Source organism: Plodia interpunctella, chromosome Z (genome assembly GCF_027563975.2).
Source record: "Plodia interpunctella isolate USDA-ARS_2022_Savannah chromosome Z, ilPloInte3.2, whole genome shotgun sequence".
NCBI classification, from domain to species: domain Eukaryota; kingdom Metazoa; phylum Arthropoda; class Insecta; order Lepidoptera; family Pyralidae; genus Plodia; species Plodia interpunctella.
The window spans coordinates 366,202-381,318 of NC_071324.2; the positions used below are offsets into that span (position 1 = coordinate 366,202).

The 15,117-nt window shown below is 35.3% G+C and overlaps 2 protein-coding genes across 6 annotated transcripts in view; one reads left to right on the forward strand and one right to left on the reverse strand.

Moving 5' to 3' along the window:
• Window positions 1-15,117, reverse strand: part of LOC128683090 (otoferlin-like) — a 75,402-nt gene extending 60,285 nt beyond the window's left edge. For 3 of the 5 annotated variants that reach the window (XM_053768334.1, XM_053768335.1, XM_053768333.1), the window contains exon 1: window positions 14,826-15,117. In XM_053768334.1, coding sequence (XP_053624309.1) covers window positions 14,826-14,904 — 79 coding nt within the window. In that variant the 5' untranslated portion in view covers window positions 14,905-15,117. Of the gene's footprint in view, window positions 1-12,793; window positions 12,861-13,947; window positions 14,230-14,825 lie in introns of those variants that run through there. The other 2 variants (XM_053768336.1, XM_053768337.1) reach the window with 2 other exon arrangements.
• Window positions 8,106-9,802, forward strand: LOC128683091 (uncharacterized). Its single transcript, XM_053768338.1, has 2 exons — window positions 8,106-8,238; window positions 8,548-9,802. Exons 1-2 carry the CDS (start codon window positions 8,208-8,210, stop codon window positions 9,738-9,740), a joined length of 1,224 nt encoding a protein of 407 aa, XP_053624313.1. The 5' UTR covers window positions 8,106-8,207; the 3' UTR covers window positions 9,741-9,802.

Here is a 15,117-nt window from a genome sequence, read left to right on the forward strand (position 1 = left end):
TAATGATTGTGATGGAGTGCTGATAAAACATGTAATGATTGTGATGGAGTGCTGATAAAACATGTAATAATTGAGATGGAGTGCTGATAAAACATGTAATGATTATAATGGAGTACTGATAAAACATGTAATGATTGTGATTGAGTGCTGATAATACAGGTAATGATTGTGATGGAGTGCTGATAAAACATGTAATGATTGTGATGAAGTGCTGATAAAACATGTAATGATTGTGATGGAGTGCTGATAAAACATGTAATGATTGTGATGGAGTGCTGATAAAACATGTAATGATTGTGATGGAGTGCTGATAAAACATGTAATGATTGAGATGGAGTGTTGATAAAACATGTAATGATTGTGATGGAGTGCTGATAAAACATGTAATGATTGTGATGGAGTGCTGATAAAACAGGTAATGATTGTGATGGAGTGCTAATAAAACAGGTAATTATTGTGATGGAGTGCTGATAAAACATGTAATGATTGTGATGGAGTGCTGATAAAACAAGTAATGATTGTGATGGAGTGCTGATAAAACATGTAATGATTGTGATGGAGTGCTGATAAAACAGGTAATGATTGTGATGGAGTGCTGATAAAACAGGTAATGATTGTGATGGAGTGCTGATAAAACATGTAATGATTGTGATGGAGTGCTGATAAAACATGTAATGATTGTGATGGAGTGCTGATAAAACAGGTAATTATTGTGATGGAGTGCTGATAAAACATGTAATGATTGTGATGGAGTGCTGATAAAACATGTAATGATGTAATGATTGTGATGGAGTGCTGATAAAACATGTAATGATTGTGATGGAGTGCTGATAAAACAGGTAATGATTGTGATGGAGTGCTGATAAAACATGTAATGATTGTGATGGAGTGCTGATAAAACATGTAATGATTGTGATGGAGTGCTGATAAAACAGGTAATGATTGTGATGGAGTGCTGATAAAACATGTAATGATTGTGATGGAGTGCTGATAAAACATGTAATGATTGTGATGGAGTGCTGATAAAACAGGTAATGATTGTGATGGAGTGCTGATAAAACATGTAATGATTGTGATGGAGTGCTGATAAAACATGTAATGATTGTGATGGAGTGCTGATAAAACATGTAATGATTGAGATGGAGTGCTGATAAAACATGTAATGATTGTGATGGAGTGCTGATAAAACATGTAATGATTGTGATGGAGTGCTGATAAAACAGGTAATGATTGTGATGGAGTGCTGATAAAACAGGTAATTATTGTGATGGAGTACTGATAAAACATGTAATGATTGTGATGGAGTGCTGATAAAACAAGTAATGATTGTGATGGAGTGCTGATAAAACATGTAATGATGTAATGATTGTGATGGAGTGCTGATAAAACAGGTAATGATTGTGATGGAGTGCTGATAAAACATGTAATGATTGTGATGGAGTGCTGATAAAACATGTAATGATTGTGATAAAACATGTAATGATCGTGATGAAGTGCTGATAAAACATGTAATGATTGTGATGGAGTGCTGATAAAACATGTAATGATTGTGATGGAGTGCTGATAAAATATGTAATGATTGTGATGGAGTGCTGATAAAACATGTAATGATTGTGATGAAGTGCTGATAAAACATGTAATGATTGCGATGGAGTGCTGATAAAACATGTAATGATTGTGATGGAGTGCTGATAAAACATGTAATAATTGAGATGGAGTGCTGATAAAACATGTAATGATTATAATGGAGTACTGATAAAACATGTAATGATTGTGATTGAGTGCTGATAATACAGGTAATGATTGTGATGGAGTGCTGATAAAACATGTAATGATTGTGATGAAGTGCTGATAAAACATGTAATGATTGTGATGGAGTGCTGATAAAACATGTAATGATTGTGATGGAGTGCTGATAAAACATGTAATGATTGTGGTGGAGTGCTGATAAAACATGTAATGATTGTGATGGAGTGCTGATAAAACATGTAATGATTGTGATGGAGTGCTGATAAAACATGTAATGATTGTGATGGAGTGCTGATAAAACATGTAATGATTGTGATGGAGTGCTGATAAAACATGTAATGATTGTGATGGAGTGCTGATAAAACATGTAATGATTGTGATGGAGTGCTGATAAAACAGGTAATGATTGTGATGGAGTGCTGATAAAACATGTAATGATTGTGATGGAGTGCTGATAAAACATGTAATGATTGTGATGGAGTGCTGATGAAACATGTAATGATTGTGATGGAGTGCTGATAAAACATGTAATGATTGTGATGGAGTGCTGATAAAACATGTAATGATTGTGATAAAACATGTAATGATTGTGATGGAGTGCTGATAAAACATGTAATGATTGTGATGGAGTGCTGATAAAACATGTAATGATTGTGATGGAGTGCTGATAAAACATGTAATGATTGTGATGGAGTGCTGATGAAACATGTAATGATTGTGATGGAGTGCTGATAAAACAGGTAATGATTGTGATAAAACATGTAATGATTGTGATGGAGTGCTGATAAAACATGTAATGATTGTGATGGAGTGCTGATAAAACATGTAATGATTGTGATGGAGTGCTGATAAAACATGTAATGATTGTGATGGAGCGCTGATAAAACATGTAATGATTGTGATGAAGTGCTGATAAAACATGTAATGATTGTGATGGAGTGCTGATAAAACATGTAATGATTGTGATGGAGTGCTGATAAAACAGGTAATGATTGTGATGGAGTGCTGATAAAACATGTAATGATTGTGATGGAGTGCTGATAAAACAGGTAATGATTGTGATGGAGTACTGATAAAACACGTAATGATTGTGATGGAGTGCTGATAAAACACGTAATGATTGTGATGGAGTGCTGATAAAACAGGTAATGATTGTGATGGAGTGCTGATAAAACATGTAATGATTGTGATGGAGTGCTGATAAAACATGTAATGATTGTGATGGAGTGCTGATAAAACATGTAATGATTGTGATGGAGTGCTGATAAAACAGGTAATGATTGTGATGGAGTGCTGATAAAACAGGTAATTATTGTGATGGAGTGCTGATAAAACATGTAATGATTGTGATGGAGTGCTGATAAAACAAGTAATGATTGTGATGGAGTGCTGATAAAACATGTAATGATGTAATGATTGTGATGGAGTGCTGATAAAACATGTAATGATTGTGATGGAGTGCTGATAAAACATGTAATGATTGTGATGGAGTGCTGATAAAACATGTAATGATTGTGATGGAGTGCTGATAAAATGGTAATGGTACGAGTATATCTTAATTTCTGGAACTCAGATGAGCGACATAACGTCGCGTCGCATGGCGTCGAACAGCCCTTCGTCACTTAATGAAAGCGCTTGTTAGAAAAGCTGCAAACTCAACACTAAGCAATTCGCAAGTTTGAACTTTTCCAAGGCTGTTTACATGCCATTACCAGATTCCATTAACGGAATTTCCTAAAATAACTCCGATTAATTACTCCTAAGATGTTTGCTTTTACCTTGCGTTATCTTGCTAATATTTTAATTAGGAAATCATAATATGAATAATATAAGCCAATAGACAAGACGCTCTTTCATCCTGGTTTCATTCAGGGCTGTGACGTTGCAACGGCTGTGGTCAACGTGAAAAATAAAAGTGATTTTCTTTTTCATAGATAAGAATAACTTCATTCCAATTTATTCAATTGAGTGTTTTAATCTTTTATTGATGTTTTATTCCCTTCATTTCTTTAATAGCTTTAAGCAGCACAATATATTACTATGATAATCGTGTTCACTTAGCGCTGTACAAACGCAAGATTACGGCTACTACACGAAACAGCACAATTTGATACGTTTAATATTGTCGCACTACGCCTTGTAGTATTTTTCACTCGACTGGGACGGCTTGGTGGCATAACTTCCACGGCTTCAAAAACACAGATAACATAGGCCAGGAACAATGCGTATAACAATAGACGGCTGTCAAGGCCCTATTATTCAAATTTCTCTGGTAAAAGCTAACAACAGAATTTTACTTTGTATTTACTCTTTCATTGCCATGAAATTATTCAGTTATTTGCGAGTTTTAGCGCGTACAGTCAACGTCTCAAGTTCAAATTCAAATTAAATTCAAATTCAAAATTCTTTATTCAATTTAGGATGGTATACATCACTTATTGACGTCAAAAAAAAATTACTTAAACTAAGTCTACTGCCGGCTTCCAAAGCGCAGGTGAAGAAGAAGCGGCGCAACAAACTTCACCGCAGCCTTTTCTCCAAGGACGTCAATTAACAAATATAGGTCTTATATATATATTAAAAATTAGGAGGACGAATTTACATCATTATTAAAAATGTCAAAATTTGAATAAATAAATAAAATAAAATATGTATTTCCAATAAAATTATTGAAAATTGTCACACAAAAAATATATATAAATAAAAAGCTAAATGTACAAAACGTACGTAATAATGTCATAAATCAATTACATATGTTATGAGGATACTGCACCATGCTTGGGCCAGACATTATTGTCGTTCACATAATCATCAGACTTGTAATATGCCTTTTTACAAAGTACTTCTTTTATATAATTTCTAAATTTTCTGTCCGGCAAATCAAGAATCCATTTAGGCAATTTGTTATAAAAACGGGTACAGTTCCCAACAAAAGACGTTCTAACTTTGGCCAACAGATGCCCGGGGACAGACAATTTATTTTTATTACGTAAGGCTCTATCAGTGTAATCACCAACTTTTTTAAATAAATTTAAATTTTTCCGGACATGCATAATGTTGACAAATATGTATTGAGAGGGTAAAGTTAAAATATTAATATCTTTAAAAAATCTCTAAGTGAATCCCTTCTCCTCAAACCATATATAGCACAAATTGCTCTTTTTTGTAAAATGAAAATAGTGTTAATGGTGCTAGCACTCCCCCAAAGTAGTATCCCATAGGACATTAAGCTATGAAAATAACTAAAGTAAACTAATCTAGCAGTCGCCACGTCCGTCAGTTGTCTGATTCTCCAAACTGCGAATGCCGCGGAACTAAGCTTTTTAGATAGGCCATTAATATGAGCGTCCCATTTCAATTTGGAATCAAGGGTAATTCCTAAGAATTTGGTGTTTAGTACAAAATCTAAACTTTCTTTATTCAGAGTCACGTCGACGTGAGCCTGCCAGTGACATTAGTTTTAAGTAGAGATACAGCATTACTAGGACTTGAATTTATATTAGAAGTGAGTTCTAGAGGTATGTTAGTAAAATAATTTTCAAATAAATCAGCTATTTCTTTTTTCGAAGTAGTTTTTTTATTATTATAATTAATTTCTGGAATGCTTTCCTTAACCACTGTTTTACCAATTTCTTTATTAATAACATTCCAGGTCTCTTTCATTTTGTTAGAAGCCTTATTAATTTTATTTTTAATATAATTAGATTTAGCTTGCCCACATACTTTTTGAAATTTTTTGAATAACTCCTAACATATTCTACGAAATTGGTATCGAACCTATATTGTTTTTGGGCATATAAATCAAAAAGTTTTCGTCTGCTTTTATATATACCTAATGTAGCCCATTCATTAAACTTTAATTTGTTATGCCGCTTTCGTTTTTTTTTTTGTTTAAAAGTATCAGTAAAGACTCCAGAAATAGTACTAAATAAAATATTATAGTGTTCATTAGGATTGGTGCCAGTATATGTGACTGAACACATTTTATTCTGTAATGAACTTTTAAATTTGCAAATATTATGGTTGGTGATTGGTCTGCATGTAATTATTTCCTCGCTAGGACAATGTTCTTTGGTAAAAGTTATAAATTGACCGCAATGGTCAGACGGTAATTTAGAAAAAACTGATCGTTCCTACACCAGGAGGAGCAACAGCCGAGCCTTGGCTGAGCAAGAAGTCTCGTGATTCTCATAGACAGAGATAAAACGATGAGACGCGACGCGAAAATGTCATATGTATGTCTGTGCACAATGCATAGATTATTGGAATACTGTATATACTAATATACGAGTACATCACAGGTCACAGTAACCCCACGTCCTCATTAAAATAAAATTTACGACACAAGGCGATGCGATGCGATACGACAATGGGCGCCTTATAGATTGTCAAAGCGATTGTACACGACACAGACATATATAAGTACGTCAATAAATTTGATATTTTGTACTGCATCGTATCGCGTCGTTTTGTGAGAACAATCCGCAAGCGTTGGCCTGGTGCCACTCTGGTGCTCACTCGATCTAACAGAATCCTATATATTGAAGTCTCATGCTCAAGTGAGTGAGCGTGAGAATTCGATTTGAGGACGTGTGAACGCACTCAAATCGAATTTCATTCTATTCAATTACGATTTGCTACATACGTCATTGAAATTTGCCAATCTTTCTTCTCTATTTCATGAAATGTCATATTTTTATTTGGCATATACTCTCGCACTCCATATCCTCACGCCTTTGTGTTACTAGGCGACTAAGGGACACGTTTTGACAGCTAATAGACAAAGAGGGTTGATACCAGGCAGACGGCCGGTCGGGAAATCACAGGCAAAACTACTAAATGTTTTATATTGAGCCCTAGCTTAGCGGATTACAACTATAGGGTGAGATAAATAAACTAGATTATTATTTCTATATCCTGCACAATTCGGCTAGGTAGATGTGCAGCCTACTGTACAAACCACGCGATCGATCGATGGCGGAGCCTGGCTCGGTTTAAATTATTACAATACCGTAGAGATTACTCGTATACAAGCCAAGAGATGGGTTATGACATTGACAAATTTGCACATGTTGTAAGTAAATACATATTTTTAAGTGGCCAACTGTGAATCTCATCTCTGCGAAGCCGTAGAAAAAGGTTTAGTACTTAGTAGCAATTATATAAATTGATTGTAGCGGAGCAGCTTCACTCTCGGCTGCAAAATAACTTTATTTGTCTCTGACAATGGCTTTCTCTGCTTTTTCTGCGCAGTATGAGTGAGCACCAGAGCACTTGAGCGAGTTGCTTGTTTATGACATAATAGATGTTGTCCGGGGCTTCGCTCCCGTGGGAATTTTGAGATAAAAATAGTCTATAAAGATCTTGGACAATGGACCTTTCCTTTCAATCAAATCCCTATGGATTTGATACACAGTCTCTGTACTGAACGTCTATAGATCGTTCTTTAAAATGTCATTGAGGTTCTCAAAGAAAATATTCATTTTAAAAACAAAATCATAAAAGTATTTAATATTCTAATCAATCAAATGCCCATAAGGAGATATTGAGTGGTTTCAAAACGATTAAGTAGTTAACTTTAACCCGCGCGCCGCCATCCTTAGCGAAAAAAATACCATTCGCTTTTTTGACAAAGTTGATGGATTTAACGCAGGCTTATCATTTCGTGGCAGTAATTTGTTATCACGATTGGGCTATTATAATGTTTGCCAATGTATAATATAACCCAAACAAACATAAACAATGTTTGTTTGCGTCGGTAACTGAGAGCAAACATGGCGAATACCGGCTACACAGAACTGTAACTTCGACCACAAATTGATGACACCGAATAGGCTTGTTCTTTGCCAAGTAAACTACCTATATTGTGTTTTGGTATTTCATGAGAGGTTCGGTTGGCGCACACAGCATTGGATAGGCATATGGCAGTGATGTAACTTTAGCAGGGGTAGGTCTAGCGATGAGTGACCAAAGATATTCTTGCGAGCTCATACGCGCTTTTTTGATAGCTCACTAAGCTCATAAATCCATGTTGTATTTACAATCGTTCAAATCATTCGAGGATCAATAAGGATCAGTGCCCCAGCAGTGGGGCTATTATAATAGATGTATCTATTTGTCACTACTGTCATATCGAATATCGTGGTCGAATGTTATGATCGTCATAACTACATCATAAGAAATTTCATACACTAGCTGATAAATCATTATCTATATTTAACTAATTAGGGAATCGTATAGATACATACGCTCTACGTATATATCTATACGATTCCCTTCGTCTGAAGCAAATGGTGTAAGTGATTCTATAAAACGAGTTGGTAGTAAAAAGTTAAATAAAGAACTGAATATGAAGTATAACATTTGATATTATGCAATATGCTGAAACACATGCATAGTAAAATAACCAATATTTTGACGGAAATTGAATTAGTATTTTTTATATTTCTTTGGATGAAATGTACATTATTCAAGTGGTTGCAACGTTAGGTAAATTTTTTGAATTTTAACAGTACCTAATCCAAGCCTATAAAATTGATATCATAATTATAAATGCGAAAGTCAGTCTGTCCATTACGCTTTCACAGTTAAACCAAGAGTTCCATAATTTACTGAAACTTTATAAGTTTTACCCCCATTGGTCGGAAATGGAGGGTGTAAGTTTGTTCATCAAACGCTCCCGATTAATTTTGCTGCAAGTGGATCTGCGCTTAAAGGCTACTTTACTATAAACCTATGGCAATCTCAGAGATAAGCGCATCCAAATCGATGAAATAAACACATAAATTGGATTTTCAGGATTGTTATCGCTCATGGCTGGTGAAGAGATGGACATTAATGGTTGGTTACATTTAGATTCCACAGCATTAAGAAGCCTGCTATCTGGTATCAGTGAATTATCAAACTTTGAAGCGATAAATATTCAGAGAACCAATAATGATAATGATTTCAATTATAAAAATCAAAATGACGATAAAGATGAAGACGACGATAAAAATAAAACCAATGTAGTCGCAGTCAGTAAAAGCAGGATATTGGGAAAAGAAAACCGCAAAGTTAAAGATGACGAAGATTTGGTTGCATTCATTAATTATGTGTACGAAAGATCCCTGCACATGCTAATTAAGTACCCAGGGAAAGTTAGTAACCACTTGAGATCTGAATTCGTTTCTTTATCCGAAGTATTTAAAGAGAAGTTCAGAGAGTTCTACAATCGAACTTTGGATCAATTAATCATAAGCGATTTGGGTGTTAAAAACGTAGCCCTGAATACTATTGACTCTGCAGACAACATCTTGCAGAGACTCAAAAACGATATTACTGCAACTTTACAAGAACACGGGGCACCAAAAAAAGTCATATCGTATTCTATTCGTCAGTTAGAAAACGACATGGATCAAAACCTCTCCAAAATTCGTGAATACCTTTGTAGGAAATTTGGATTTTGCAGCACTTCAAATAGTTTTATAGTTTTTTTAATTTCTATTTTCGAAATTCTAGCTAACAGTGACCACAGGTCGGCCTTGGTTCAAGAGTTTGTTAATATCGCGTTAAGTGAAGCTTTAAGTCAAGTAAGTGTTAAAGTAGTAAATCAAAAACAAATAAGTAAATTGATAGAATTATTCGATTCTGTCAAAAAGAAAAAGGATGCAGAATTACGGAAAATACTAAGACACATTACGAATAACCTAAAAGACAGACATAAACCGATCTCATTGCGTAACAGTCCGGACGTACTAGACACACAACAGGCCTTTTTTGAAATTGTAGATCAACTTGAAGAAAATATTCCACCAACTAAAGCTAACAAAAAAGTATGGAGGGACATAAAAAATAGATTAACAGGATGGACCCACACAAGATCAGATGATATTAAATCCATAGTAAAAGATTTAATTGAACATACAAAATCTAATGGTATTTCCGAAATGTCAGGACACCAGTGGGTGAAATTCAAAAAGAACGTTGACGTTCTGTTATCGCGTATATGATTTAAAAGATTGTTTTGTTATCAAATGTACTTGAAATTAATATCACACAAATTAAATTCAAATTGGTTTGCTTAATTCGCATTAAGTTTGAACTCAAATTGTATTATAATTTTTTCCAAATTTTAGTTTTTAAGTATATTTTTAGTACTTCATTGGGATAATTATATATTATAGACACTAGATGCGCCCTAGGGCTTCGCTCCTGTGGGAATTTCGAGATAAAACCCTATGTGTTATTCGAATATCAAATTTCATAACAATCAGTCTAGAGATATTACGTGAAAGAGTAACAAACATACTTTGGCGCTATCTCAATCTGTGTGATGTGTGTCCTAATATATTTATTATTTATTTTATTATATTATACACACACACACAAACACACACACAGATCATTGCAAACTTTTGCATTCATAATATTGATGGTAGGATTAGGAAAATGTAATTTAACTTAGTGGTTCTAATGGTGAAGACACATCTTGTAGATAATGATCAATAAACAAATACACTAAAAGAAAGCAATTTAGATTTCTCCTAAAACATTTATTCACATATTATTTAGTGCTTTTTGATGTTCTCGTTAAGTGTATGTTATCAGCAAAATCGATTCGACGTACCTACGTATTGATAAATACAATAAAGTAACAGAATACTGAGACTCCGCTGCAGAAAATACCTGCTACGGGATAAATTTAACTTTTTTATTATTTTTATTATCATACGTACGTACTTTACAACGTTAGGGCTGAGCTATTATAAAGTAAAAACTCATTATCTCAATTAAAGAATAATATCCTGGAGCTAAAAGAATAGCCGGGAGCTATCATAATTAGCCTTATTTACTGTGAAAACAAAATCTTCACAAATTAATAATATTGCTATGAAAAACAGTTAAAATAAAACACGTAGGTAGATACGCAATATTGATATTACTAGGGTAGTTAGTATTGGAAATAAAATCAAGAATACTATCGAATCGAATCAAGTATACTACTATAATAGGAAAGGATGACAGGATGACCACAGGAAAGTTTGAACTACAATGAAATCCCAAAGTAGATAAAATTTATGTTGAGAAGTGGAGAAGTGGAGAAGTGAAGAAGTGGACGAGTGGACGAGTGGACGAGTGGACGAGTGGACGAGTGGACGAGTGGACGAGTGGACGAGTGGACGAGTGGACGAGTGGACGAGTGGACGAGTGGACGAGTGGACGAGTGGACGAGTGGACGAGTGGACGAGTGGACGAGTGGACGAGTGGACGAGTGGACGAGTGGACGAGTGGACGAGTGGACGAGTGGACGAGTGGACGAGTGGACGAGTGGACGAGTGGACGAGTGGACGAGTGGACGAGTGGACGAGTGGACGAGTGGACGAGTGGACGAGTGGACGAGTGGACGAGTGGACGAGTGGACGAGTGGACGAGTGGACGAGTGGACGAGTGGACGAGTGGACGAGTGGACGAGTGGACGAGTGGACCAGTGGACGAGTGGACCAGTGGACCAGTGGATCAGTGGACCAGTGGATCAGTGGACCAGTGGACCAGTGGACCAGTGGACCAGTGGACCAGTGGACGAGTGGTTTAGGGAGATGGGGAGATGAGGTGATGGGGAGATGGGGAGATGGGGAGATGGGGAGATGGGGGAGATAAGGAGATGGGGAGATGGGGAGATGGGGAGATGGGGAGATGCGGAGATGCGGAGATGGGGAGATGGGGAGATGGGGAGATGGGGAGATGGGGAGATGGGGAGATGGGGAGATGGGGAGATGGAGAGATGGGGAGATGGGGAGATGGGGAGATGGGGAGATGGGGAGATGGGGAGGTGGGGAGATGGGGAGATGTGGACATGTGGAGAAAAAGAGAAAGAATTATAAAGAAATAAATTTTGGACCGCATATTATGGAGAACTGTCAACACCTAAAATGAACTCGACGAACGTAACGCCCACTGCGGACGTCCCCTCCCCCGCCACACCTACAGCGGTGGTCCCACGCGGCCACGCCCCACCTAGCGTATGTGAAATATTCATACCTTTAATAATACTGTTTCATTTTTTATAACTTTTGTAATATCCAATATCTTAATAGATTCTCAGTCACATTAGGTCCACAGGAACTTATTATTTGTGATAAGTTTTATAATTTAAATTAATAAGTGTCTTACAAATTATGAGCATTGATATTTTAAATGGTAAATCTGGACAATATTAACTTCTGATATCGTGATTATTACATTTATTTTCTTACCTTTAAAATCGAAGTAATACCACATCAACACTTGAAATAAAACTAGAAGTAAAGTATAAATTTTTCCAGAATGTGCAAAGATCGGAAATTTATAAAGCGCCGTAAAATATTTTGAAATAGTAAATAAGTTGAATTTAAAATGTTTGAGCAAGAACCTATCCTTGCTGGGTACGACGCTGCCGTCCAAGATGAGCGTCGGCACTAGAATGAGCTAAGGTCTGAGCCCGGGACCCGCTTCCCTCCCCCCACCAACGCAAACGCGCCCCGTCTAATAAAATATTTCGGAATTTGCAAATAATTGAAACAACATCGTTACGACACTTCTCGGATGAGTTAATAAGCTGCAGAAAGCAATTACATATAAAAAAAATAATTTTAAAAATGTTGGAAAAATACTGTTGAATTGTTTTATGATTTCTCTAATTCCAGTGTTTTTATATCATCTCATGCACATAAAATTCACACAAACTTATTATCTGTCAAAAGATTTACACTCTGATTATAGATAAGCGTTTTACAAATTTTGAGCGTCGCAGATTTAGATGGCGAGTCTGATCATGATATATTTGAAATGTGCGTATCTCAAACTATATTGTCTACTGATATTATTACAACACGAACATAATTTTGTGGTTCAATTGAGTCTGCTAAACCGAGTCTGTGTTTCATTTATAAAACTTAAAACAATAATAATTGATACAGTACTAAGTTAAGAAAATTTGATACAGTAATATGTAAAGAAATATTGAGTGTTAAAAACGCCCGATTAATGATAATTTTAAAAAAGCTTTGAATCTACATTTTCTTACCTTTCAAATTGAAGTCGCCATCCCCATCGACACGTAAAATAAAACGGATTTTTTTTTTAAAACCGCAGTTAATTAAATTTATTCAAAAACGTAAGATTTTTCTAGAATAAACTAACCGGTAAAATAACGCGCACTTTTTTTTTAAATCAAAAGAAATAATGAAATACGTAAATTAAAATACTTAGTTGAAAATAAGACTTCACTGTATTTTTTTTATACCGCACCGAGGCCCGAGTCACTGGGCGCGAAGACCGGAAATTTATTAAGCGCCGTAAAATATTTGGGAATAGTAAATAATTTTAATTTAAAATATGAGCAAGAACCCATTATTGCTAGGTTGGACGCGTTCGTCCAAGACGAGCGTTGGCACAAGAATGAGCTTAGGCCCGACCCCGGGAGCTGAGCTGAGCTTCTCTCCCCACCACTCTCAAACGCGCCCCACCTACTACACCCACCTCCCCCCACCTCCAACCTACCTACGCATACTTTTTACAAATATTGCAAACTTTCATCTAAAATATCATATAATACATATTTGCTTTTTATTTTTACTTATTATGGTCACGGTTGAGTAAAATTTTGTATGAAAAATAACTATACGAGCACGAATAAATTTATAATATAGTATAATAATCTTATTCGATAATATGAATACATACTAAATATGTACATAAAAATCTTCCGCAGCCCACTAGAATGCACAGCCGTAACTATGAGAAAAATAAAATTTGGTACTTCTTCTTAAGGAGAGTAGACCAGTAACACTAGCACAATTTCCAGAATTTATCACGGGTGCAGACAAAAAATATTTTTTATATCATTAACGTACAAAGTCGCGAGCTAAGTAGTTTTAGGCGATTTTCTGCAGCTGAATGACAACGCACAGCCTAAACTAATGAAAGTCAAAATTTGGTATAAAAGACTCTTAGAAAGCGTATGGAGACGGCAGAAAATAATATTGTTACTCTTATATAAAGTCGCAAGCAAAATGTAGTAGTGTACATAATTCGCAAAACTTTGTTTTGTAAAATACTCTCTCATCTGAATGCTTGTAAAAAACAAAGAAGACTTTTATACAATTCAATAAAATATTGATAGATAAATAAAAGTAAATTTTAACAAAAACATGAAACAAGAATAAAAAAATATTGTACTTATATTTGTGTTAACTCTAAACTCGAAACGGGCAATTCTTCTTTTACTTTTTAAAACTGTAAATCAATTTTTTTATACGGTAAGTGACATAGAGATTCCAAAAAAATCTAAATTTACTAAACACAAACACTAACGCGGTATTATTTCCAAAACGCGCAAAATCTAGCCCGTGATAGGCATCAGGGTCTTAACTATCAAACTAAACTTCAATCTGGCGCCACAAATAATAAAGATTTAAAAAAAATACATTTTATATCCGCGTAACAAGCTATCAGAGTCGACCGTCACGGAGAACAGTTAGCGCCAGAATGGCTGGGTGAGCCTGCTCCAAGCGACCCCTTCAGCTGCCCCCACTCCCACTCCCGCCCGGAAATGAGGTCAGTGAAGAGTGGGGATGCGTAATATATTTTTTGCAAAGTATACTAATTATATTAAATGGACCAAAAAATATTTTGACGAAAAATTGCAGTAGTGTAGATTTTTTTTTAATTATAAAGGTATTCTTTATTTTTTTATAAGGTATGCTTAAATCGTTAAATAAAACAAAATATGTTATTTCACTTGCTGAGCAGATTATTTAGATGACTTAATTTCAACGACAGACTTTTAGACATTAACAAAATTGACAGAAAATACATTCGCTAACGCTGAAAAAAAAATCGTCAAGAGACAAGAAATTATAATACAAAACTTTACAAAACCAATTTTTAGCATATTAAATTTATATTAAAAAAGAAATCAATAAACGTAACATGAACTTTAGGTAATTACAAAATCAAATTTTAAATTAAAACTTTATTGAAAATACATTTAAAAAAAAACAAAGAAAATAATAAATTTAAAAAGAAAACAAAATGAAACTATACTATTTCCTTACCTCTGAACTCCAAGCGCGCGAACTTCTCACTTTTACATTTAAGAACTTTAAATCGATTTAATTTCACAGTAAGCGACATCGCGAATAATGCTTTCACTAGCACGCGAAACCGAAGGCCCCAGGATTACCGGGGCCCGAGGCCGAAGCCTCTGGAGCCCTAAACTTCAATTCAGCGCCGGTAAAAAATTTTGCGTACCGAAATAAATATTTTAAAAATGTTAAAGAAAATTTAATTGTAAAGCCAAGTTTCCCGGGCGAGCTCTGCCAAGCGGGATGCGGCAGTCCTGTAGGA

Coding starts and splice junctions, on each gene's coding strand:
- LOC128683091 (XM_053768338.1), top strand. CDS start 8,208: ATGTACATTATTCAAGTGGTTGCAACGTTAG. Junction 8,239..8,547: donor TCAAGTGGTTGCAACGTTAG/GTAAATTTTTTG, acceptor TTGGATTTTCAG/GATTGTTATCGCTCATGGCT.